Here is a 27,202-nt window from a genome sequence, read left to right on the forward strand (position 1 = left end):
TGAATTATTCGGCTAAAATGCCCTGGCACGGGCATACGTAGTCGTCGGTCCGCCATTACGACGCAGCCGAAGACACGTTCGTCGTATTTAGTTAAATATTTTGGTTTATAAATGAGTAATAACGCTCATGAACTAAGTAATCGACTTCTGAATGCGTTGGATAACAATTACAATGTAAGTTTGCGTGTTTTGATCATCGTATGTTCCATAAAGTGATCGAGATACGAAAACGGTCCACGAGCCCGTGACATCCGATTCAATGTTGCGATTCGGTCAGCGGGGAGACCGCCGCGGAAGTCCCCAGTGGTGCGCGCTGTCGTGTGAGAGTGATCGTTGCTTCTATAATGTGAATATGAGTGATATGTCGGTGATAGAGCAGCATTGTCGCAACTGTATACGTCCGTTACGAGCTCGGAGGGGCCACTGACGTTGTCAGTCCCGTCCCTCCGTCCCTAGTGCCAAAAATTTTGCAACGTGAAAGTATAGAATTGTGCCACGCGTGACCTCCCTTAGGTTTCCAAGGCTCACCATGCTATCTTGTCGGAGTCGCTTCAGGAATTTGTTTGTTAAACCAATATTTAACCCAACGTGAGTACGTAGCTGTAGTGTTCTAGTGGTCAATTTGGCGCTTGCTGATGGCAGACGTGGTCTTCTGGTAAACTTGCTCGTGTTATTTCTTCTTGCGAATTTCAAATTACACGTTATTTCCTCATAAATCGAATTGATACAGATTATGATAAAATCACCACGAATTTGTTATTGAGACTGGCTTGTTGATAGCTTGGTCAGTGTTTAACATCTATGTGAAGGTATTGGCTATAATTGTTATCTTTTTGTCTCTTATCACTACAGGTGATTAGCGTTTTACATGTCTGATATCCACAATGAATGAATACTCTGTCAGTTCTAAACAGGAACTGAAATAGTAGCTAGAAGGCACAAGCATCTTGGTTAAAATGGCAGCATGTCCATGTGCACCATGGCCAAATGCAGTCATCATGCCCCAAGGATCAAACCATTAAAACATACAATAATACTTCACAGAAAACTGGCTATTAAATAATACCCATTTATAAAAAAAACGACTATAAACTCTTAATAATGTATCATGCTGAAACCGCATGGCTTGATTTAAGATTATAAATCTTTGGCAGATCCCTAAAAAAATCTTAAACTATAGTCTCTAAACTCTAACCTATAACTCATGTGTATTGCTTCCTGATTCTTGAATACAACCGGTGTATGAAAATCTTAATGTCAACATGTAAGGTTCTCGGAAACCAAAATGAATATGTGATAAGATGAACAGAAACTTCCAGAGCATAGAGGTCTGTATGAGAGTGAATTTTAAAATTTTAACTGAAACATAAAATATGTACAGCATTTGAAAATTCAATATTGGATTTAAATTGTTATAAACTTACTTAAGGGCAATAACATAATATGCAAAATGATAACAAAAAAATACTCATTTTATTCAAGATTTATATTTTATTCATTCATACATTCTACATTTACTTAAATGTGATTACCAATTTATTTAAAGTTTCCAACTATCTACAACTGTCTGATAATATTAATGCGAAAGCTTATGAATATATTCATTACTCTTTAGAAAAAAATCCTACTGAACTATGTGGTGAATAGATAGCTTCAATAAATTGTAGATTGGCAATAGACAGAGGCCCTTGGCATTACTGATGTCCGAGAGCACCTGTGACTATGTAGCATTAGCTGAGTCTTTAGTTTATTTACCTATAAACCATGGAATAAACGTAATAAAAAAACCCATAGAGAATGACAAAGTTTCTCAAGATAATCTCATGTTGTTACGCAAGTTTTTGCCGTTCATTTATTTGTATTAAGTTCCACATATCTCTGCAAAGTTTTTAGCACCATGATCACGGGGAGACATGGAATTGTGGTAAAATTAGTATTCAATTAAATGTCTCTTTTCAAACTTAATTTATATTTTGATATAAAATTAGTAAATTTTAGAAAGTCACTGGTTCCTCCAAGAGTATAGGTTATGAATATAGTGTTCTATGATATTACTAAAAAAGAAGGCTGCCAATTATGTGGGTTGTTAGCCTAAAATATTTACACTCATAATTGCATGGTCACTCAATTTATTACTTAAAAACTCCATTTAAACACTTAAAATGTAACAGTTACATACGGTGCTTATGGATTTGGTGTTGTCACTGCTTTACTTACTGAAAAACAGGTAACAGTGCGAGCATGAGTGACTTACCAGTTTCCATCAAATATAGTCCTAGAAATTAAAATGGAGAAGCAACTATTGCTATTGTCCAAAATAAAAGGACTAAGACTTCAAATACAATACCTTAGAGGATATTGACATCAATGCATATCAATTTATATAACTCTTCTTTACATTGATAATCTATGCTGAGGGTCTGGCCTCCCTGAATAAGTTTCGCTCGAGCTCTTGTCTATTCTCAACTGCGATGATAGTATCTTAGATTGAAGAGTTGAGAGTAGTGTATATGGTCCTACCAGCGCATTGGACTTCTGCCTTTTGGCATTCATCTGCATACCTAGTGTGTGAATTCAAATATAAAGGCATTTATTTCAACTTAGTATAGTGTATTATATAGTATAGTATATAGTATATTATACAGTATAGTATATAGTATAGTAATTTTGAATACTATAAATTACTAACAGCTCTAAATAGACCCACAATATTCAGTATAATAGCATAAAACTGTTTTGTTTAATATAGATATTTTGTTTATTTTTCAAGTAACTGTATGGTAATTAAAAGTCAAAATTTCATTATATGCCATGCTGTACAAAAATAAATATGAATTAATATTTTGTTGTGGCATCTTGTTGAAAAGGTTTTGCTTATATTCCTGAAGCTGAGTGTGAAAGCCATCTCGGCCAAGCTAACTAGTATTTTTGAAAGATTAACTCTGATTTCAGTTTAACCCAAAGCCTTATTAAATAAGGCTTAAATACTTAGGTCTTATTAACTACAATGCTACACACAACATAAAAAAAACATGTCTCAAATTGATAATATTTTATTTAAGACCTTTATTTATTAATATTAGTAAATTTACTAAATTATTAGTGGTACATAGTCACATGTTTCAATAAGGATAATGGTTAAAATGTGACATGAAATAGATAACCATTGTAAGACTATTTTGATGTTGAAACTATAATTAAACTAGGTAATATAACACTCGGGGTCAGAAGATCTTATCTGTTTTGTAGAACTCGATATGATTATGTGATCTGTCCCTTTTGAGTTTCTTCTACCATGTTCTTATAATTTTTGTAATAATTCTAATATTCTAATTTTTCTATAATTTTAAATACTGATCGTAGAACAATTGACAATCGCTGTGTTATTAGTAAGACAGCCATCGAACCAACATTTTATTTGTTGTCTCCATTAGCTTAGTGACTAATGTACCAAAATATTTTGCATTTGGCATCTAGGTGTTCTTATTTCATATTCCAGTTTCTAGTACTGCTAATCATGAGAAAATTGTTACTTTGAGCCCTTTAATGTAGAATGTGTGAGCAGCAAAAATTGACATGACAAAAATGACAATATATATTTAAATAGAGTATATGAAATATTTAATGACATTAGGTCAAGAAAGCAATGAATTTTTTTGTTAAATTGATACATTTAAAACTGTTCACCTGTTCTTTATATCAGCTTCATATACTCTTGTAAAATTTATAAAGATTTTAAAATCACTCTTCTAGCTTCTAGCTAGACTAATATAGTCCAGTAAAATTTTGATAGAAATAAATAAATACCATTGCTAAAGTGTCATAGTCCAGGATAACCAAGTCGCTAGGGCTGCCCAAGCAGTGTTGGGAACTGCAAGTTAGAAAGAAGGATGAGGTTTTTTGATTTAAACGCAATCATTGCAATGAAGTTTAAGATGGAGAGCTATCATAAAAGATGCTGTGACCTTAAGGAAATTATGACTCATATTTAATTCGATCATTATAAGGAAATAGATAAAGGACAATAAATAAAGAATAAAGTTGATAAACAAGTAACGCTTTTTTGTGAGCTGGGGGCCCAAGCTCCTACGAGGTTGCCGCGCCGAAGGGGTGCGCGGGGGCCTCGACGGAGCTGGACGGTCCGTAGATGTTGGAACCGGACTGTGGGCTCAAGGATGGAATTCAGGGTCCAAGTACTGATACCCATTAAATATTTAACTATACTGAGACCTTAGAACTTACATCTCAAGGTGGGTGGCGCATTTACGTTGTAGATCTATGGACTCCAGTAACCACTTAACACCAAGCTGGCTGTGAGTTTGTCCACGCTTACCCACATGAGCAATAAAAAATAAATAAATTTATCAACACAAATTCATTCTTTTACAAAAAAATTAAATTGTAAACTTTTTTATATTACTTAAAGTAAACATTCTTTATTGTAAGTATTATTAATGCATCGTCTTGAATGCATCGATTGAAGGAAGTATAATATTCCAATTTCAGTTGTTATTTTTTACTGCTACACAAACCACTACAGAGCCATAAAACTTACCAATAGTGGACACAATCGTTTTGTTTTATGAAACATTTTGTATTGGTTCTTGTGCTATTTGCATTATTTTGCCTATGAACACTGAAAATTTGTTTGCAGTGGATGACAAAATGAATAAAATTACAATATTATCTTGATTTTGAGCGAAAACTTTTGATGATTACCGAGTGAAGTTTGGTAAAACTAAGTTTAGTGTTAACACTAGAAAGAAAAATGCCTCTTTCGACTGTAGTGTGAACAAATAATTAGTTGTTGATAAAGAAATGTTTGTAAAATACTGTATTTTTTTAAATATCTTTCCAAATGGGTAGGCCTTACTACTGTTAAGTAGTCACCATCAGGTCAAGTTATGGGTATTGGTAATGATAGAGCCATAGTCAAGCTTTTACATGATATTAAGATGCGAGTCATTAAATTCAATTTTTTTTTTTTCTTTTATGCCAGACCAATATCGATCAATACACTTTTTTTTTTATAAAAAATCTCTTCAAATTAGAAGTAAATGCAGCAACACGTATCCATACCGGCCATATTGAACGGCCGTCTGGTGTAGTGGTAAGTGACATGGTCACTACACAAGGGGGTCGCGGGTTCGAATCCCGCCAAGGGAAGATATTTGTATGATAAATATAAATGTCTTTTCCAGGGTTATGGATGTACATATATTAAATATATGTATGTGTATAATAAAAATCTTACATTTATTTCCTTTATCTGGTACCTGTAACACAAGTTCTTTACGAACTTATCACGGGACCAGTTAACGTGGCGTGATTGTTAGTAAATATTTATTTATTTATTATTTATTTATACCTTCTTTGCTGCATACATTTTTATATTCCCCCTCATGTAACTTCTAAGTGTCAATGTTTTTTGAACTTTGTACATCGTGCGAGTAGAAAGCTTATGGCCCATCTGATATTCAGTTGTAACTGGAATACATAAGACGTCACAATGTCGCCACCTTGAAACATTAAACCTATTGTATAACAACTAAACTTGATTTCCAATTGTTTGGATAGAATTATTTAGAAAAAAACTATTTATATTAAAAGTGTATTTCTAAACTTTCAAATGTACATAATGAAAGTTTAAATTTTGCATTCAAAACATGCAAATTAAAAACTAAATATAAATAAATTTAGTCAAAATATGTTAAATTTCGTTTTTTTTTGTTCATAAAGTTGTTCATATCTTGTTGAACGAACTTCTTGGGGACTTGAGCAATATTGGTTCATCAGTTGAGAGAGCATTGATTGGCGCTTTTCATAATTGGTTAATGTGGGTTATGTATTTTAATTAGGTACTTTCCAAAGGAATACCGCATTACAGTATGAAAAGACGGGACAGCAATGCAGCAATTGCAGTTGTAGTCTTCGACTTGTCTTGATGTAGACGACACTTGGCTATGTCGTGAATAAAGTAGCGGAAGGGATTACCCCTCAACACCAAGTAGAGCAGTGTGTGCTTAGTGTTAGTTTTTAACGTTTTCGATAACGTAAAAGTTAACTCAAATTTGCATGCATTTGGAACAGCGCCCCTGGCGGCAAACGTAGACAAACTTTCCAATTCCATACAAATTTGAGCTAACTTTTACGCGATCGAGAACGTTAAAAAACTCTCACTAAGCACACAGTTCGTCGTGCTCTCGCGATACTTAGGTATCGGCATTAGAGTTCTAAAGTTTTCCGCAAACCATTTTTACGTAAGTTTACCTGATTAACTATGTTGGGAATAATCGTGTCGAAGGTTTTAGCTACGGACAGGATTCAGAATGTACGACAGGATTTGATTGTTGATACGTCTTAAATCATGGTCGGGATTTTCTCTAGTTGGAATTCGGTTATAGCCCGATTAAGTTCGCCTAGGGTATCAGCTAATTTATAATCAGGTTCGCCGCGGCGCGATACGAACTAATTACTTTAGAACAGGTGCATTTTCCGTCTCGCCAAATACGCTACTCGCCAATCGAAATGTTCTTCGACTGTTTTATTCAATGTGATTAAACTCGCACGGTCCTAGTTCAATTAGCGTATAAACATAAATACCGACTCTTGGCCGTTTTAACGATTTCAGGATCACTCACGGCTACCGAGAATAATTCGGTCGTGAGATATGGAAGTTTTAGTAGAGGCCGGAAGAAGATCAGCCCTTAAGCAAAAACAAAAGTTGTCGTTCGTGTGTGTGTGTGACGTATATTTATATAGTTTATCATATTTAAATGGAGAATGAAATAGATCTTAGACTCCGTCGAAGCCGCCTACTTAGTGACATGCTGTCAATATTTTGGCCATGTAATACTATGTGCTGTAAATATTAAGGTATTTACTTACGAAATTGTCGTTTAGTACACACAGCTTAGTCAATTTTTTTATAAATATTTTTATTCCTATATATAAAAATGTGCAACCATGATATGGATGTATCTCTGCCAACGCATTGTTATTTTTTAATTTTTAATGCTATTCTTGAAGAAGTCCGGTACCCGGGAACCAACAGACTGTTCAAAGGAATTTGTAATGCCTCTGGGGTATTGATTGTTTTTCCTGCTAAAAAGTTGTCCAAAAATTTGAAAAGAAGAAGTCTTTCGTTGCATGTTGATGATGCAAAACTTTAAACTCTATCTCTTGAAGCTTAGAGACCGTCTCTTGGACCTTATGAGGTCGAGCGTTGTCGTGTGGAATCAGTGGGGACGAGCGATTAACCAAGGCTAGCCAGAGATTAGTGAGCTTCATTATTGTGTCTAGTTCCTCACAGTCCATATCCGCAGTAATGCTGGTTATACCGGCACTAGAGCAACAAATAATGACAGAGAATAGAGTAGTGAAAACAAAACGCCAATCGATAAACAAATGAGTGAATTATAAAAAAGGATTCTATATTTATAAAATAAAATTCATTGTCAGCCATACTTAGGTAAATATAATTACGTTTCAAATGGCCAGTGTGCTTAGTGCTAGTTTTTTAAAGTTCTCGATAGCGTAAAAGTTAACTCAAATTTGTATGGAGTTGCAACATTTGCCTAAGTTTGCCGCTAGGGGCGCTGTTCCAACTGCATACAATTTTGAGTTAACTTGTACAATATCGAGACCTTTAAAAAACTAGCACTAAGCACACTGTACTGTAAAACGCCAAAATCATAATCATATAAAGAAGACTTTCACATGATCTTTTATTAATTTATAATACGTAATTTTCGTTTAAGTGGGTGATAGTTTTAACTTTAGAAATAAATGGAGGCCTAGCGACAGACAGAGGTTCAGCAGTGTCCCTGGTTTTGCTAATTTCCAATATTAATCATTAATGGTCGAGCCAAGGTTCGTCAGCGGTTGATGCCAATAAAAAGAGGATTTATTATCAGCGTATTTTTATTTTTATTTCATATTAAAGCTTACGTTTTTTATGTTTGTTTTAAAACGGATCTTCATTCTCCTGCCCTTCTCCCAGTCACCTGGAGCGGGCGCAACATGTTTTCTCCTTCCATACTTCTCTATCTTTTTTTTCCCTACTTATGCTGATAGCTTTGAGAGGCTGTTTCAGCTTCTTGACATGTAGGTAAGCTCACGGGGCTCTACCCGGGAGTGTTGCTAACACTGGCCCTACCAAGAGCAGTTCTACCATCAGATCGGAAACGCGACCCACTGAGAAGATCCGGCGGGAAACTCGGTCGGCTATTCTCTATCACATTATAAAACTCTCTTAACAGTAAACTTGATTAAAACGTAAACTTGATATTGATGAATAATAACGTAGGATTTACTCTGTGTTTCGTCTGGTCAGAGTGCATTTGAAGCTTATTTATAAAGGAGAAGACAACATGTAAAGTTGTGAATTTAGTAATTTTTTACCGACATCAAAAAAACGAGTTCTCAATTCGATCTGTTTCTTGTCTGTAATTTTTTTTCTTGGTGAACTTAGATTTTGATGATATCATTAGAAAGCTGGTGCTTGTCATGAAAATTATATCACATGACCAGTTTTCCACTTATCTTTTATAATGAAAATTTCATTGACTTTTGAGTCCGTTCTTGATTGATATACCCCCCCCCCCCTTTATTTCTTGGAAGTTGATTTTCGTTTTTTGTCAAAATCTTGTATTATTAGCCGGACGAATTTAGTTATCCCAAGCAAACATTAATTATTTGATGGGAGAACGCCGCGAACGTTAAATTCAGTCGGATTAACTATTTTTCTTAGTTGTTGAGTATATTGTGTGACCTCACACGGTAAGGTACCAGTATGCTACCTATTACTGCCTCACGATTCTCATGAGTTTCGGTTTGAAGGATGGGACATCAGTTGGACAATAGAATTGCGACTTGACCTCACGTGTCAAGGTGGATGCCGATATTAACGACCGCGGATACTACAGATAATCTCTGTCGTTTTTGATGGTCAAGTGCAAGGTTGATGATACGAACGACTCTTTGAAGTTTTCGCAAAACAATTTAAATTTTTTTTCTCCTACTTGTGCTGATAGCCTTGAGAGGCTATTTCAGCTTCACCCTAACATGTAGGTGAGCTCACGGGGGTCAAACCGGAGTGTTGCTAACACTGGCCCTAGCAACTGCGGTGCTTCGCAGAATCTATCACCGGATCGGAAACTCGACCCACTGAGAAGATCGGCGATAAACTCAGTGGGATGTGTCTGTGGGTTAATTCGCTCGTCGAGCCCTTCGTCGCAAGCGACGGGTTCGACGAGGACGGTGACCGGTGCTTGTGCTACCTAAGAGCACCGTTAATGGGTCGGGAGGATCCGTAATGACGTGTTTTGGGCGATGTCGACGCAATTCACACCATCGTTCAAGTACGCAACTGCTTAAAGTTATGTAAGCCCAGAGGCGTAATGTAAGGCGAATTTAGGTATGCATATCCAACGCAAGCGTCAGAAGAACACGAACGATCTTCTTTTTTTTATTGCTTAGATGGGTGGACGAGCTCACAGCCCACCTGTTGTTAAGTGGTTACTAGAGCCCATAGACATCTATAACTTGTATGCACCACTCACCTTGAGATATAAGTTGTAAGATCTCAGGTATAGTTACAACGGCTGCCCCACCCTTCAAACCGAGATGCATTACTGCTTTACGGCAGAAATAGGCAGGGTGGTGGTACCTAACCGTGCGGACTCGCAAGAGGTCCTACCACCAGTACCTTATTACGCAAATTTTCACGGGAACTTTTATTGAGTACGTTCTATCTATATTTTCTCGGCAATATGCTTGGTCTCAAATTCCGATCACATTCTGGAAGTGCCTTGCTATAACTGGCCGGAACGTATGCGGCCCGGATAAATATGATGAGATAAAAATTTGTTATTTCCGGATTTGCAGAATGTACTTGAAATTCTAAGATCTCAGCGTTATAAATGAATGAACAATCAATAAATTCCGACTTGAACATTGAGACTTAAAATGAAATATGTCACGCACTCGCCACATTGCACTGCACTACGTATTAAACATGTTATTTATGTTTCCAGTCAATAATGTAAATTGATAAACTCTTTATTACTTACTAACTAGTCTATAAATACACTCCCGCGACCGATTGTATTGTAAGAGCTGAACTATGTCATTAACATTGCCTTGTTAATATTCGAGAAATAAATCGGCACTGGTCCGCCGTACCATTGCCAGTGTATTTTTTTTTATTGCCCTTTTAGGCGGACGAGCATACGGCCCACCTGATAGTGAGTGGTTACCGTCGCCCATGGACTTCAGCAATGCCAGGGGCAGAGCCAAGCCGCTGCCTACCAATTAATGAGACGGTATCAAATTTACACATTACTGGGATCGTCATCGTTCGCAAAAAAAAAGTCGCATTGAACCATTAGTAACTAAAAGAGAAGGGTTCTTGAAGCCCGTACCGTAATAATTCCACTACTACAAAGATAAACAAAATACAATGTTAATTTTTGTAAACTAAACACAAATGCGTATCTTTAAAGTTCATTGTTGTTTGATCCGTATCATAACGCGAAAACTTGCGGGCGTCCCCTCTCTGCCCGCGTTCTCTAACTTATGAGTTCGCTGACTGAGTAATTCGTCGTGGCCTAAAGGATAAGACGTCCGGTGCATTCGGATCAAGCGATGCAAGTGTGCCGGTGTTCGAATCCCGTAGGCAGGTATAATTTTTTTATATTTTGCATCACATTAATTGTAACGCAACAAGGTAATAAATACAATCATCATAGCGCCTCTGTGATCTTTACACCGGATGTGGATAATAATTTGAGATCTGGTGGTCTTATCCGTAATGGGTCAATCAGTTGTCTAGAAATTACTGTAAAGGGTGTTGTATAAGAACTTTTTAGAAATTCTGAAATATAATCGTTGCGGCTTTTAAAACAGTAAGATTATGTGTTGTGGGGTGGTAACGTTGTTGCAAGGAATTACATTCATGACCAATATAAGTACATGATTCTTGCTTTATGATAAAGTAAATGATAATAATAAATTGTCAGGAGAAAATACAAAACCACTATATTATTGTAATTCAATATTGTTTTTACCAGGTGGGAAGAGGGTGGTTGAAAATAACTGTTATTTGATACATCCAGTTCACCATAGCACCAGCTGAGCTACCTCCCTTTGCCTTAGTTTGTTTATTGACCTGTAATAATAATTTTAATATATGATTTGAAAGAAAGGCAATAAATGATTTTATTGTTTTTAGAATATAGTTTCTAAGCGAATCTTGATACAAATACTTTTATATTGTTAATAAATAATTTATATTAATGTTGCAAAAATTATTGACTTGGTGCAAACTGCGGTTTCACTCGTGTTACTCGATAATGCGAACCTTGAATTTTGCGTTTGGACGTTGCATTCACAAAAACTGGCATATCGCTCTAGTTTGTAGATCACACAATCCCTCCTGGCTGAGCCCGTGCTCGCCCACCTGTCCTGGTGAAACTGGAAAGGCCTCTGGGCCACCAGTAATCCTTCCTTCATTAAAAAAATACAACACAAATAATAATGTTGTACCATTGCTGTTGTAAAGAATATCAATTCTATGATTATATTATTTTTAGTATTAATTATTTTTCATTATCCTTTTCAGGTTCTGGACATGCACGCCGTTAACGAAATCATATCCATTTTGGAAAAAATCAATATTACAAAAGAGCTGTTGGAGGTAAACAATGTTTTCAATAGTTTTAACAATACAAGATTAAAACGATGCCTCCAATGAACACTACTCTAACTCAAAATTTTGAAATTTTCGTTTTTCACGCAAATCGCTTCACTATTTTAAAAGTATTACAAATTTATTATTGATGGGGTTCGAAGCGAGAGTAAATCATCTAGTTACACAAGAAAAAGCCATAAATATATCTGCAACAATAAAGATTTTATCAACTTTTTTTCGTTTAAACACTCCTCCTGTAAGTAAACCTACGAATTTGGAGTTAGAGTAGTGTTCATTGGAGGCATCGAAATATAAAATGTATTATGTGATAAAAGCTCTTATGCGTTACGCGATAAGGTAGTTAATGCAACGATACGATCGTTGTCATAATTTCACTTTACATTTATTTGCTAATAGAGGGTATGATTCACTGTTCCCTTTAGAATACGCTGGGCTCGTTCGTGTTTGATGTTACTAATGATCCTTCATTGTAGATGCGGTTGTTCAAGGATTCGACACATGGGAAAGTCGCACGACCCGACTAGGGTGCCCTGGACAGTGGAACCATTAGGCCATGGACTCTAAATCCTTATCCGACCGCGACGGGGCAAATCAAAGCCGCCATCGCCTGAAACATGTCTTGTCGGATCCTCCTGATTTACTCTCCGTGCTTTTAGGACCCTCAAGCACAGGTTACCGTCCTCGTCGAGTTCTCCGACGAGCGAACGTAGACACAGCCCACTAAGTTTCTCGCCGGATCTTCTCTACTGAGGACTTTCTCTACTGATGCGGTGGTAGATTCTGCGAAGCACTGCTCTTGCTAGGGTTAATGTTAGCAAATTTTCTCAGGTTGAGCCCATGAGCTCACCTACCCGTCCGGGCGTAGCTGAAACAATCTCTCAGACTACCAGCGAATAGATAGGCAAAAAAGAAAACGCTTTATATTTAAAAAAATAACCGTGGGCAGACATGTCTTTAATACTTTTCACTGGAACAGCGCCCCTAGCGGCAAACGTAGGCAAACGTTCCAACTCCATACAAATTCGAGTTAACTTTTACGCTATCGAGAACGTTAAAACCTCGCACTAAGCACATTGGTATCTCTCACTGGTATCACTATCTCTTGTTGTATTTAATAGAAGATGTTTAAATCGTTTTCCAATCACGTCTCCAGACCACCAGACTTGGCAAGCACGTGAATGAGTTAAGGCGGAAGACCTCAGACCCGACTCTAGCGCGTCGCGCCAAGGTCCTAGTCAAGAGATGGAGGGACCTTGTCATACCTGTAGCTTCACCGGGGCACACAGGTAATTACTAATTTAACTTTTTATTATACTTAAGGCATAATATTACGAGTACAAATTATTTCTCATGCAAGCCTCAAATTTGTTGAACATAATATTGCAGTCCACGTTTTGAATGGTTCTCAAAGATGCGAAGGTTTTGGTATAGCTTTCGCGAGCTAAATTGTACCATGTCCATTGCGCAGTGTTTTCTATTTTTGTTGAAACCGCAAGTTCTAAAACCGGAAATCTAGACTGTTGAGAATGGTCCATAATAAGTAGATAACGGTCCAAGATTGTTTTTGCTGCTCAATGCTGGACGTCTCAAGGTTGATTTGCTAATCCATCATTACTTTTCTTCACCAAACTGGCAGGACATTCTTGAATCGGAATTTCTTTAGTCAGATTTCTTCAATAATTAGATAAATATCGCATAATTACCCTATAGCATAGCACACTGAGTTTCTCGCCGGTTCTTCTCAGTGGGTCGCGATTACGATTCGGTAGTAGATTCTGGGAAGCACTGCTTTTGCGTAAGGCTAGTGGTAGCTAATTCTCTCAAGTTGATCCCGGGAGCTCATCTACACGTACGCGCGAAGATGAAATAGCCTCTTAGACTACCAGCGAATAGGTACCGAAAAAAGACAATTATTTCTGCTATTAGCAGACAAATGTCGCTAAGAGCTATCACTGTTGAACGATAGATGTCGCTCTATACGTTTTTCTTAAACCAGTGATAGCTTCAGTACGTACCCTAAAATATTTGTTTTTGAAAACGGTTAACAAATAAACTTCTTATATACTTTTGAACGTGATTTAACGAATTTGAAATTAAAAAAAAAATCTAGATGGTTTGCGCTTCTAAAACTAAAACATAATTTGATAGCTTAGTTCGGGTGCATATTACCGTCCCGTCGATGCGTGCCGGAAGGTTCCACGTAAATTTTCTGAACTGGATTAACATATTGCCGCATACTGGAAGAATCTGTAACGCTCTTCTAACTCTCTTATTAGAGAATTGTAGAGAAACTTTGAACATAAAGCTAGGTTTAAAAGAGGACTGGGTACGAGAAGCATATCACTATCTCTTTCACCCTACATTGATGACGTCACAAATGATTTTTTTTCCTACCTAAGCTGATAGCCTTGAGAGGCTATATCAGCGGAACCTTAACTAATATGTGAGCTCACGGGGCTCAAACCTGATGACGTTGCTAACACGAACCCTAGCAAGAGCAGTGCTTCGCAGAATCTACCACTGGATCGGAAACGCGATCCACTGAGAAGATCCGGCGAGAAACTCAGTGGGCTGTGTCTGAGGGTGGCACAAAGGATAACGTGCGTTTATCCAACAGATTTGAAAGTTTTCTAATTGAGCAATTACTATTTTATTGTGCATTTCAACTCTTTGCTTACAAGCAAAAAAGTGTTGCCAACAACACATCTCTATTACGATGTGCTGAATATAAAACTGTGTCATGGCTGTGTAATAACTAAAGTTTCGTGAGCTGTTGTTTAGTGTACACACAATTAGGGCATTATTCTATCGGTTAATGTATCAGATATGTGGTCATTAGATAGTCGATGGCGCGTTAAAATCAATACGAAAATTTAACTTTCGTCCTTTTGGTATTGATGCAGAATTGTTTCATTATGAAATCGGCCAAGGTCGGCCCGCAATGTATCCGTTACTAGATTTAATTGTTACGTTATTTTTAATGTATTATTATGTAAAGGTTTTCTGGTAGTACTATTTAGTTCAATGTATCCACTGGATCGACAGGTTTTAATAACGAGCTATGAGTACGTGAATAAGGTTTGTTAGTATTATATTAGACTTATACTAGACAGATTGTAACTATACTGAGACCTTAGAACTTATATCTCAAGGTGGGTGGCGCATTTACGTTGTAGATGTCTATGGGCTCCAGTAACCACTTAACACCAGGTGGGCTGCGAGCTCGTCCACCCATCTAAGCATTAAAAAAAAAAAAAGATTTCTAAATGCATGCATACTATTTGGATAGTGTTTTTCGAACGCCATGACATGTCTTCAAACGTGACTTGCGGAGAGTACTTAACGGTAGGCAACGGCTGCACTCCTGGCATTGCTGCCGTCTCCACTAACCATAGATGGCCCGAATGCTCGTCTGATTGGTAATAAAATTAGAGAATGCTGTATTAACTTTTGTTCCGTTTTAGGATCAAATCGTTCGTCAGCCGAGCGGCAGATCCGTCGGCTTGGAGGGAACACTCCGCTGACGTCGCCTGCCCTGTCCCGGGTCAGTGCCTTGTAGTACGTCGATTCGACAAGAACCATTGAATTCATTAATACGTTATTTGCCGTGTAGGTCACCGGTGCCCTACGCGGTGCGCTGAAGTAACTATGTCGATTTCTATTCGGCCGTAATATCTAGTAGACTCTGGGAAAGACGAATCTGAAGATGCTGAGCATGAATATATATCATCTTCTTGCATTAAAATTGTATAATCACAAAACTTACTAATTTTACAGGAGAATGTTCTAAAGGTTTTTTAACGTTCGTTATTTTTAATAATAATCTTCTTAGCAATATTAATTTTTTATTTTTTACCAGTTACATTATCTGTCTTTTAAAGTGAGATAAAATTATGTATTAATTTTGTTAATAGTAGTCAAAACATAGGTAAACTAAAAAAAAAAACTAAATCTAAACTACGCTCTTTTGACAGTATTTATGAGAACAATACTGGTGAATATTTTTGGAAATTGTACACTTTTAATGCGAAAAGACGATATATCAAAGAGGCCTTAAAGACTAAAAGATACGTTAACAAACAAAATAAGGCAAAGTTACGCATTCCAGACAGACCTCAGTAACAGATATCGACTTAATGACTTAAGTGCGCTGCGTAGGGCACCGGTGACCTACACGGCAGTCAAAGGATTAAGAAATTCGCTTGACAATACTTAGAAAAATAATTCACATTTTTTTGTTACATGTCGGTCGTGACCTAATTAAAAATATTGACATTTCAATATTGTCAATTTCAAATCAAAGTTAATTATAATAAACTCTCTTTTTGTTTCCATTCAAACTAATTTTGCAAAACTTTTTTTTTATATATATTCCAGGTGGCCAGTCCGGCATTGTCCAGTCCAAGACCGTTGTCGAGGCCAGGTATGAAAATTAGAAAATAAATAAATAAATTAATTAATCATATTTGCCGACAGTACTCAAGGCAATCAGTTCCTTAGAAAGTAACGTTCCCAATAGGTAAATAAGGTCAGCGAAAAAGAAATTGAAGTAAATTTTTTTATTTATTGCTTAGATGGGTGGACGAGCTTACAGCCCACCTGGTGTTAAGTGGCTACTGGAGCCTATAGACATCTACAACGTAAATGCGCCACCCACCTTGAGATATAAGTTCTAAGGTCTCAATATAGTTACAACGGCTGCCCCGCCCCTCAAACCCAAACGCATTACTGCTTCACGGTAGAAATAGGCAGGGTGGTGGTACCTACCCGTGCGGACTCACAACCCACCAAATATTTTGATTTATTTTTGTTTTCTTCCAGCATGGGGTGGGTACGAGTCGGACTCGCAGGACGTGATCCTGGTGGACGACGATCCTCCTCCTCCACCAGCTGTCGTACCGCACAAACCTGTCACACCACGTATGTGTCCAATTTTTTTAACATATCATCAGCTCTAACTCCTCATTGCTGCCACAGTGCGACCCAATCACAGGTAGGTCGCCGTCCTCTGTCGCCTCGGGTCCAACGTTCAGTCCAAGTCTGGCCCTCTTCACTTAGCTGATCTTACTTGAAATTTGAGTGACGTAAGACATTAAAATTTTACCTCAAGTCACTAAAGCGTGGTCCGTATTCGTGACATGATACCGATGGGTGCCATCGCATAATAGTTTTTTTTTATTGCAACATGGGTGGACGAGCTCACAGCCCACCTGGTGTTAAATGGTCACTGGAGCCCATAGACATCTACAACGTAAATGCGCCACCCACTTTGAGATATAAGTTCTAAGATCTCAGTATAGTTATAACGGCTGCCCCACTCTTCAAACTGTAGCGCATTACTGCTTCCTACCCGTGCGGACTCACAAGAGGTCCTACCGCCTACCAAATATGTAGATTTATTTTTGTTTTATTCCAGCATTTTTTTTTATAATAAAGAGTAAAATTGTTTTCCTTTAAAATTTTCAAGTTTAGATCAAGATCTATCCTTCGAAGTTGATCATCTCGTGTCTATGTGACATTTAAACGAATGATTGTTTGTGTTTCCAGCCGTGAAAAGGCCGCCATCCGTCGAAGCGGTATATGATGAGAAAAAAGCGAAGAGAGACAAAAAACCCAAGAAAAAAAGGTGTGTTAATAAATTCTTAATTTTTTTATTTCAAATCATGCTCTGTCTTCTGCCCCAATTTCGGATTCCCTGTGTTATGGGTACCAGAGACTAACATTCATATTTATATAATATAATATAATAAATATATATGTATCGAACAGATGCGAGGACGTTGAAAAAATATAGAAATTACACAGAACTGGCCTAAATATATTTTACTAAATTAACAAAAAAAATTGACAAAACAATTTCGATCTGCTGTTAATGAAAACTATTAAAGTTACAAAACAAGTTGCCGGTCGAGGGGAGCCTGGTCTCTGTAATAATACATATACAGAAAATCAACACCTACACAAAAAGTAAATAAACTTGTTCATAACACGAATATCTGCCCGACGTGGGAATCGAACCTGCAACCCCCGGCACAACACTCAGGGCCCTTAACTACTGCACTATTGAGTCGGTCAAAACTCCACTACCAAAATTGAGAACATGCATGTAGAATTTAATAGACGGCCTGTGTTTATTTTGTTGATGTGTTTTTTCCATCACCGGTTATCTATGGCCTCTGGTAACCACTTAACCCCAGATGGGCCGGAAGCCGTAAATCATGTTGACGGAATAAGACTGTGATTGTTCACCAAAGACTAAAAAAAAACATATTTTTTCTAACCCATAGTGTGGGTTCTTAAAACCATTTAGAATAGTAAAATTGTATGAAGAATTGAACAGGAATAATGAATGGAACATTGTACTAATGTCAGAGTTCACAGTCGCGCCGGGTCCGGCTCGGAGACCACAGCGGAGCCGGGGTGGGGGGCGCGCAACGGGGCCGCCCCCCACCGCCGGAACGGGACCCGGCCCCCCGACCCCTACGCCGCGCTCGTGCACCGCCTGCCGCCCGCCGGGGGCAAGAAGGTAACGCACACACACAATAGACTATATGGAGTTTAGGATGCCTCAACCTTTTTGTGAATTTTAATTATGGGTCATAAGATTATTGCGATAGAGCTAGTCTCGGCTCACTGATACCCCTCAAGCACCGGTCACCGCCCTCGCTGAACCCGTCGCTTGCGACGAAGGGCTCGGCGAGTAAACTAACCCACAGACACAGCCCACTGAGTTTCTCGCCGGATCTTCTCAGTGGGTCGCGTTTCCTATCCGGGGGTAGATTCTGCGAAGCACTGCTCTTGCTAGAGCTAGTGTTAGCAACACATCGGCTCGAGCCCCGTGAGCTCACCTACACGCCAAGGAGAAGCTGAAATAGCCTCTTAAGGCCATCAGCATAGGTAGAAAAAAAAACGGATACTTAATTCAATATTATTGTAAAATGGCAGCCCTATCCACTCAGGCTTGAAGCTAGGTCAGTTAAAAAGTATCGTCATGTGCCGCACGTGTAGTTTTATTGTGCTTTCCGTTCATTACATCCATACACGAATAAGATCTACTTATCTATTTAATTTTCATAATATTTTATGTATTTTTGATGATCCTTCTCGCTGTTGGGTGTATTAATGTTTGTAAACTAAAATCAGATTAAAGGCTCTTTTTCTTTAGGTGAAGACAACAAAGGAACTGCTAGAACAGATTCAGTCACGAGGGAAACCCCCCTCCCCCGGCTCCCCGGCGGCCTCCCCGCCCGCCTCGCCTGACGTCATGCTCATTGAACCTGAACGTTAGTAATCATTTACATAAACTTCCTACCAGACAACCGGAGAGGTGAAGGTTGAAACGAGATTTTCTTTCAGCATGTCCTGTAAAGGTGAGCTCCCCGCTTCGCAACGGTTCATCTCCGGCGCCGGCGGTGACGACCCCGGTCCCCGCCGCGCCCGTTTTCATCTCCGAGATGGAGGAAGAGGGCGTGGAGTGCACGTGCGGGGAGGAGCAAGAGGACGAGCACTGTCCGGCGGCGAGCCGGCGGGTCCTGCAGCCGCTGCACGTGCACGCGCTGCACCACACGTACGTGCCCGGCGTCAACGGTACGCGAGCGCCACCCCTGCCCCACCCCTTCGCGGTGCGGCCCCCCGCCAGACTTGACGACCCCGATCTCTTTACCAGCGTCGTACCCCTGTACAATTACTCAGATTATGCGGACGACTACTGTGTCAAAAATATGTCGCGGGTTCCGATCTGTCCGCACCTACCGTGGACGGAGTTCGCGCCTGCGCCCCCCTCGCCGCCTCCACCCCCGTCGCCGCCTCCGATTCGTCCCTATCCGGTAGACGAGCCGGTGGTGAAGCGGGAGCCGGAAGACCCGGATACCGATCCAGAGGCCGGACTCGACGACCGGCCCGACGGTAAACCTAAACCAGACTCTTCGAAAGTGGAGTCCGAGATGGTTGGCGTCCCGAGCCTCGAGCCAAGCGAGCGGCTCAAGGCGCCGCTGCTCTCCAACGAAGAGGAGACGCAGTTCGGCAAGAACGAGCCTCACCCTCGGATGGAAGTCGAAGAGCAGTTCGAGACTGAACCCCAGGAGCACCGCACCGTCGAGAGAACGAAAGAGGTGAAGCCGGAGAAGAAGGAGGAGACGGTGGACGGGCGGACGCTGGTGGCGCTGTGCTCCCGCGCGCTGGACAGCACGCGCTACGACTACACGCAGATGAGCCGCGCGCCCGTGCTGGCGCTGCCGGAGCATGAGGGCGCGCTGCGGGCGGCGCTGGCGGGCGCGGCGGCGGGCGCGGCGGTGGACGCGCTGGGCCGCCCGCCCCGCCCCGCGCAGTTCGCGGAGTGGCACGAGTGCGCCACGCTGGGCGACGTGCTGGCGCTGCCGTATGTCGTCATCGACTGATCCGACCGAACCTGTGCCAAACGGTCACCGACCAAGTGCCCTTATATTAGTTACGTAAGCTCCCGCTCTTGTATATATACACCGGTGCCGCTCGAATATGTAAATACGGACTCTGTCTCGCTTTCTCCGCCCCCCCTCTCGCTCGCACACGACGCGAACACCTGGTACTCTCCTAGGATATGTTTTTGAAGGTGTCACCAATTTGTATAACGTTAAGTTTTGTGAAATACGACATCAACTACTGTAAATTTGAAAGGAACCAAACTCTAAAGCTTCCTCCAGTACAAAACCGACACACGACGCATCGAACAACGTGTAACAACAACCCCGGTCGATTTTTGTTAATTAACATCGATAGTTATGATTACTTTAAGTAATGATTTACATGACAATAACAAATACCACACATACATATAACAGTAGATATGTAAGAATAAAGTTTCATATATACAATTCTTCTCTGGCGTGTGTGACTGAACTCTTCGTAAAAGGTTGACCGATTTTAGGCCTATTCAAGTGGAATGTTCGAGAATGGTTTAGAATCACAATTCGGTCCGCTACAAAAATGTTTCAAAAATTTTTATAATATAAAATTCTCGTTAAAGTTATTATATTATTCAACAATGTTACATATTAAAAAATTGTAAAAGGTTTTTTTTAATGGTTCTTTTTTGTCAATACTTATTGGGACTTTAAATGTATCTTTTATTAACTTCACTCTTGCATAACTTGTTTTACATTTATACGGAGTGTGACTATAGTCCGTCCGATAAATGATGATATAAAATAAAAAAAAAATTACTTTTAAAATTACTAAAAACACCAGCTCTGTATAGAACATCGGCTTTGTACTTATTTATCTCTAGTTTTTGTTTCTGGGCTTTACTACTAAATTTAAATTTGGAAGTGCGACTTGAAAAGTCGAAATCCGACTTTAAAGCTCTATTGTCGGGCTTTTTTTCTCTTAATACCACAACGAGCCATTGCTATTCAATTAACGTTGTCAGTATTTTCGGACGAAAGCGGAGATCGTTTGTAATCTGTCTTGCTATACACCTTTGGTTCACAATAATAACTTGATTTTTTATACTAAATTTTATATTGTACACGCTTCTACCAATAATGCCCCTATAGTATGCCTCGCTTTCGCAGGGTTGTTGTTACACGTCAATAGGAAATTGGACAGTTCTAGTTTTGTCCGAAAACCGGCTACATTGCGTGTGACGTCATTTGTGGCCAAACCAAATTAGATCCTTCACAATGATCAAGCACATATGACCTCGTGCGCCGTTATTGGTTTACAGCTTGACATGAAAAGAAAATCCAATAGAATTATTCGATATTATTCAGTGGTTAATGATATTAATCGTTAATGTCATATAAAATACCGATTGAACGATTTTAAAATAAGTAATTATGATCTTGATTGATGATTAAGCGAAACGGAATATGTATGTTTGTTTGCAATTAAGTTGTATATACATATGTTTAAGTTTGATGTTTGAAATGTCCCGTCACACTTATGTGAAAATTGTCTTTTTTTTTTTAACGTTTTGTGATATCACCTTTTGTATTTGATGTTTTGCTTTCAAAATGATTTTTTTTCTTTTTTGTTAACTGTACAGATTTTTTCGATAAATTAACTCTGTTTGCTGTCAACTGTACTCTGAAGTCGTTAACGTATTGAAAGCAAAGTATCAAGATATTTTGTAAAAAAAAAAATTCGACACGCATTCATTATATTGAAATGTTAGTTTAAGAAGTGCTCTCACTCGTTATAATGATTGGCATCATTTGATAGACAATCAGCAGCCTCTCGTACCCGAATGTGATGAAACAAAGGAAAATAAACCTTAACGTAGTTAGTTAAAGTGTTACAATTGTATATACAAATAATGGATCCACGCATACAACATAATGTTGCCGACGGTGAATTAAAAGTAAATTTAAAAAATTTAGCTTAACTAATTCAGTTGTTTTTGTTGACGGTACTAAAACTTTGGTACAGTAGATTGGGGGAATCGGGACGCTTTCCAATTCCAACACACATTTCAGCGGTTTTGCTTAGGTTGATACCAATAGAATTGAGTTTAAAACGGTTCCAGAGGTTAAAATTGTCATATACGATGCGTTATTATGCATAGTTCATTGACAAATATACATAAAACTTAAAAAACTAGCTTGACCTGATCCACCTTGGCTTTTGGGGTGATTCGGGTCACGTATGGGGACAATAGAGTTTTTCGATAGGGGTGGCACTGTTTAGTTGTTAGGTAGGTAGTTAGTTACCTTTAGGTAATTAACTTTTCAATATCTTTAATCAGTCACAAAGCTCTGATGACTAAATTAAACTGCTTAGTATTCATAAGCACTAAATAAAAGCCTTTTCAATTCAACAAATTTAAATCTCACAAAAGCATTGTAACAACCCAGACTTGTCCTTATTCTACCCCTAGTCCATATTCCCCCCAATCTACGGTACGGTCAGCAGATTCGGAAGTTCAATTGGGATTGTGAAGTGTCAATCTGTATTCACTCCACGGTGTATTAATGGGTGTGTTTGTCACGCACACAGCATCGCCACCACTCGGCGATATTCCGATGTGTTCGATTTGTGTATAATAATAATAATAATTGAGTGTAGTTACGGACGTCGGGACGCGGGCTCGCCCACACCCTCCCCCCAACCTATCCAGTCCCCCCGCCCCTCCGCGAGCCAGCGTTCAAGACGCACAAAGAGAAGATTGACCAAAAAGAAGAAAAAGAAAATATGTGTATTTTTGTAATAAAGAAACGTTATAATATTAATTGAAAAAAAATGTGATTCCTTGTAAATAAAAATTGATTGAGAATTTCTGATTTCTTTGGTTAATAAATAACGAAATAAATGTGCGTTTACCAAGTAAAATTATGTTATTAGACATATGAGGTTGTCAGGGCAAAAGTAGCATAAGTTTATCATAGTTAGTATGGAAGTAATGAGGTTTTAATTTACTCTTACACTGCTTCGTTGGCAAAAACAATACGCGCCAAAATAAACATTTTTACAAATCTGTTATCTATGGGTCAAACTAGGGATAGGCCGGTTTTGCATCAAAATTGATTGTTTTTAAAATAAATTTCATTATCTAAGCAAAAGAATTTGAAAATTTCTGGCTTAGGTCACTTCGGTGCTGACGGCCTCATATATACTTATGTATAAAAATGAATGTATTTCTAACGTTACACGGATTAGCTCACTGATTCACATTCGCCGCGCCCCAAGCAAGATTGTGCAGTCTGTAGGCAGTTGTTTTCTAAACACCTCACGTATACCTGCCCACTATCAGTGTGCTTAGTGCGAGTTTTTTAATGTTCTCGATAACGTAAAAGTTAGCCCAATTTTGTATGCAGTTGGAACAGCGCCCCTAACGGCAAACTTAGGCAAACGATCCCATTCCATACAAATATGAGCCAACTTTTACGCTAGGTATCGATAACGTTAAAAAACTCTCACTAAGCACACTGATGTTCGTTTATACCACGAAGCAAAAAAGCGTTTCGTTTTGAGGGATCAATGATGGCCCAAAGCTTATTGAGGCTCCGACTTCAAATTCGTTCCGCTAGACGACAGAAACTATGGGACATTGTCGTTGTCATAGCGGTATGTTGACGTTATTGTGACCAATGTTCCGCGGAGTGTGTCTCAATACAGTTTTATGAAGGGTGCCTTTGAAATTATCTCGTCTGCGTGGACTGCCTCCTCAACCGATAACGTGAAAGCGAACATGGCATATCAGTGAGCTTAGTGCGAGCTTTTTAACGTTCTCGATAGCGTAAAAGTTAACTCTTTGTATGGAGTTGCAACAGCGCTCCTAGCGGCAAGCGTTCCACTCCATACAAATTTGAATTAACTTTTACGCTATCGAGAACGTTAAAAACTTGCATTAGGCACACTGGGCTTAGTGCCAGTTTTTTAACGTTTTCAATAGCGTAAAAGTTAGCTCATATTTGTATGGAATGGGATCGTTTGCCTACGTTTGCTGTTAGGGGCGCTGTTCCAACTGCATACAAACTTGGGTTAACTTTTACGCTATCGTGAACGTTAAAAAACTCGCACTAAGCACACAAATTGTCTACACGCGCTACTTTAACGTTATCACAGAATATTATTTCGTAATACATTTTCGATACATTCTAGTGTTACGGTGGTTAGTTACCAGTTTGAACAATTGTTGAATTATGTAGATTAAAAAAAAAATTAAACATTGATCTGTACGCGACTGTGGGCGCTGTCTTAATAGAAAAATACAGGGTGTATTTGTGTATTTGAGAACAAAGCGAAACGAAAACACTCGGGATTCAGAATCGAGAGTTTCGGTCGAATTTAAATCATTCGGGTTTTTTTTTAAACGATTATATCGAAAGGTTAATTATCCGGTTATTAATCGGCTTAAGCGAAATTTCTCTTAATACGCGACATTTATCTATGTAATTAAAGGTCCGTTTTATTTGGTATTAACATTTATCAGCATCAACAGTTCGATGTTTTTAATTGAACTTCAATTAAGTTTACCCCATTCAAATAGCTGAAGTTGTTTTTGTGTTTGTGTATTATTATATTTTTTCCAAATTTCAAAATTTAAATGGCTCTGCCGTGTGAAGTTGCAAAATTTTCTCAAATTTAAAACCTACAAGCGTACAATTAATTATTTACTGCAATACAACAAAATTGAGTGTTTGTTTTACAAAAATTGTTCGATTCCCAATAGTGACAAACTTCGTTTTATACGCGCTAAATTATGACAGCTTTGTTAAATTTTTGTTTCAATTTTTAATGACATTTTCACGAATTTGATATTGTCCCATAAAGCGATTTGTATAGTATTGTATGATTTAAGTGATTTATATCGGAGATGAGCGTATGAGTGCGGCGCCAAGGGACCGCTCTGTCGCATCAGGCAAACGATCACGTCTAGAGATGAGCAGTAATCGTATTGTTGTTTTTAGTTTTTAATTTTGTTGTACGATTGTTTGGGCGTTGAAGAAAAATGTTTTTCTATTTGTTTAGTAAAGAATCGGGCGAATTGTCTCTAAGACTATATCCGTTTTGTCATATCTAAATCAATATCAAATTTGAAAGTCGTTATAATCATACTATCTAGCCGAGACACAGAGATCTCTTAACGTTATTTTACGTTTTACCAGAACGTGTAAAATCGTAAAGTACTTAAAGCGTATTAAAATTGTAAAATATTTTATAGGTAACCCTTCTATAACACGGTAGATACGTTCCTACAAAGTTCCGCGTTGTGCGAAACCGTGTTATATGAGAAAATTTCTTTATCGTGTTGTAAAATCACCGCGTTATAACAGGGTTTTGGAGAATTTTTCTTTTCGTGTTAGAGTGGAACCGTGTTGTAAAATAATACCGTGCTATAGGGAGTGTTATATGATACCGTAAAATCTCTTATCTATTATAATGGTACATTCAAGTATGTTTTGTTTCGGAGTTCGTAAACATGCTTCGAATTCGAATCAAAGTTATCATGGGACCACGTATGTCCCTCTATTAGAAACTAGGGTACAGCGTTTTGATACACGAAATTTAATGAAGTGACGTTTCGTTAAGATCTGTGTGCTTAGTGCGAGTTTTTAACGTTCTCGATAGCGTAAAAGTTAACTCGTATTTGTATGGAGCTTGGAACGTTTGCCTACGTTTGCCGCTAGAGGCGCTGTTCCAATTGCATACAAATTAGAGTTAACTTTTACGCTATCGAGAACGTTAAAAAACACGCTCTAAGTACAGTGTTGAAAAGACATGAATAAATTTGGCTCGCGCAGCCTCGAGTGTACAGGGTTCATTATTGTTGGTCACGTGTGGCATTCCGCTATGTGTGTGTGTGGTATCAATAAATAGATTTGACCAAATTTTTTCTATTCTTCTTTCCGTTACATGTTTCATTCCATGAGAATTGTGGATTTAGTGATTTGATAAAAAAAATTCATCCCGATATGTTGTAACCAAAAGTGATGCTAGTTGATTTGTCGCGTGTTTGCGCGAAGGTCCGTCGTAGACGCGGCCGTAATTACGAATGTGAAGGTTCGCTGAAGGTATTATAAAAAAAACAAATGAGCGCTCTGTAAATCACTCTACTCTTTGAAATATTATAACACATTCGCAGTTTCGAGCGAATCTCGATGGGTCGCGTGTGATTGATACTATCTCAATTATCTTTAAGTTGCTCGTCCGTGTGGTTGTTTCCACGTGAAAATGTAAAGAGGAAATGTTTGTTGGTTGTGTGTCGCTCTGAACTATATACTTAGTGTAAACGCGTGTTGGTTTGTCGTTGATTAGACAGAGGCGAAGTGTGCGCGGAGGGAGAGGCCTTAAGTACGAGGGGCGCGGGCGACGCCGGGCACTGAGCTTGTATAGGTATCCGCAGGCTGCCTTCAAGGACTCGATCCGAAACTTTGGTAAAATATTATATAAAAGCGAAATATATGTGTTTTTATTACGATTACATTCTTTTATTTCATTGACTTACCTTTCATGATATCAAAAGGAGTATTGCACCTAAATCGGTGCTTTTAGGCCCTTCAAGCACCGGTCACTAAACTCTTCGATCACGACGAAGAGTTCCTTAAGCGAACTACCCCAATTTTTTTTTGTGGGTACAATTTTTCCTAGGGGCAAGGGGATCTAAGCTCATACATATTTGTCTGTTCTAAATAATTTCTGAAATATAACCCATAGATACAACTCACTGAGTTTCTCGTCGGATCTCCTCAGCGGGTCCCGATTCCGATCCAGTGGTAAATTCTGCGAAGCGCTGCTCTTGCTAGGGCTAATGTTAGCAAATTAGCACTTACCCGTACGAGAGTAGCTGGAATAGCCTCAGACTACCAGCGAATAGGTAGGAAGAAAAAGCACCTAAAAGACACGTGCATACCTTCATGTCGCGAACAGCTCAAGCCTTATAGAACATCAAAGTCCAGTAGTGCTAGGCGTAGGAACCGATGCTATGCGAATTTCTTCAGAATTTTCTGAGAAAGGAACACATTGTGGGGCGTACGGTTAGCTCACAAGTTGTTGTTGCTTATTTCAACCGCG

The 27,202-nt window shown here is 38.8% G+C and overlaps 1 protein-coding gene across 3 annotated transcripts; it reads left to right on the forward strand.

The window, feature by feature from the left end:
- LOC114239571 (uncharacterized) lies at window positions 1-26,609 on the forward strand. Of its 3 annotated transcripts, none has more exons than XM_089739935.1 (10): window positions 1-174; window positions 11,624-11,698; window positions 12,867-12,999; window positions 15,178-15,257; window positions 16,091-16,136; window positions 16,535-16,633; window positions 17,261-17,339; window positions 18,086-18,239; window positions 18,879-18,996; window positions 19,070-26,609. In XM_089739935.1, exons 1-10 carry the CDS (start codon window positions 112-114, stop codon window positions 20,107-20,109), a joined length of 1,887 nt encoding a protein of 628 aa, XP_089596061.1. In that variant the 5' UTR covers window positions 1-111; the 3' UTR covers window positions 20,110-26,609. The 3 variants fall into 3 exon arrangements, with proteins under 3 accessions (XP_089596061.1, XP_089596062.1, XP_089596063.1); XM_089739936.1 differs by having other exon boundaries at window positions 18,095-18,239; XM_089739937.1 differs by lacking the exon at window positions 1-174 and adding an exon at window positions 203-588.
- Window positions 26,610-27,202: the final 593 nt, after the last annotated feature.

This window comes from Bombyx mandarina, chromosome A1 (genome assembly GCF_030267445.1).
Source record: "Bombyx mandarina strain Sakado chromosome A1, ASM3026744v2".
Lineage (NCBI taxonomy): Eukaryota > Metazoa > Arthropoda > Insecta > Lepidoptera > Bombycidae > Bombyx > Bombyx mandarina.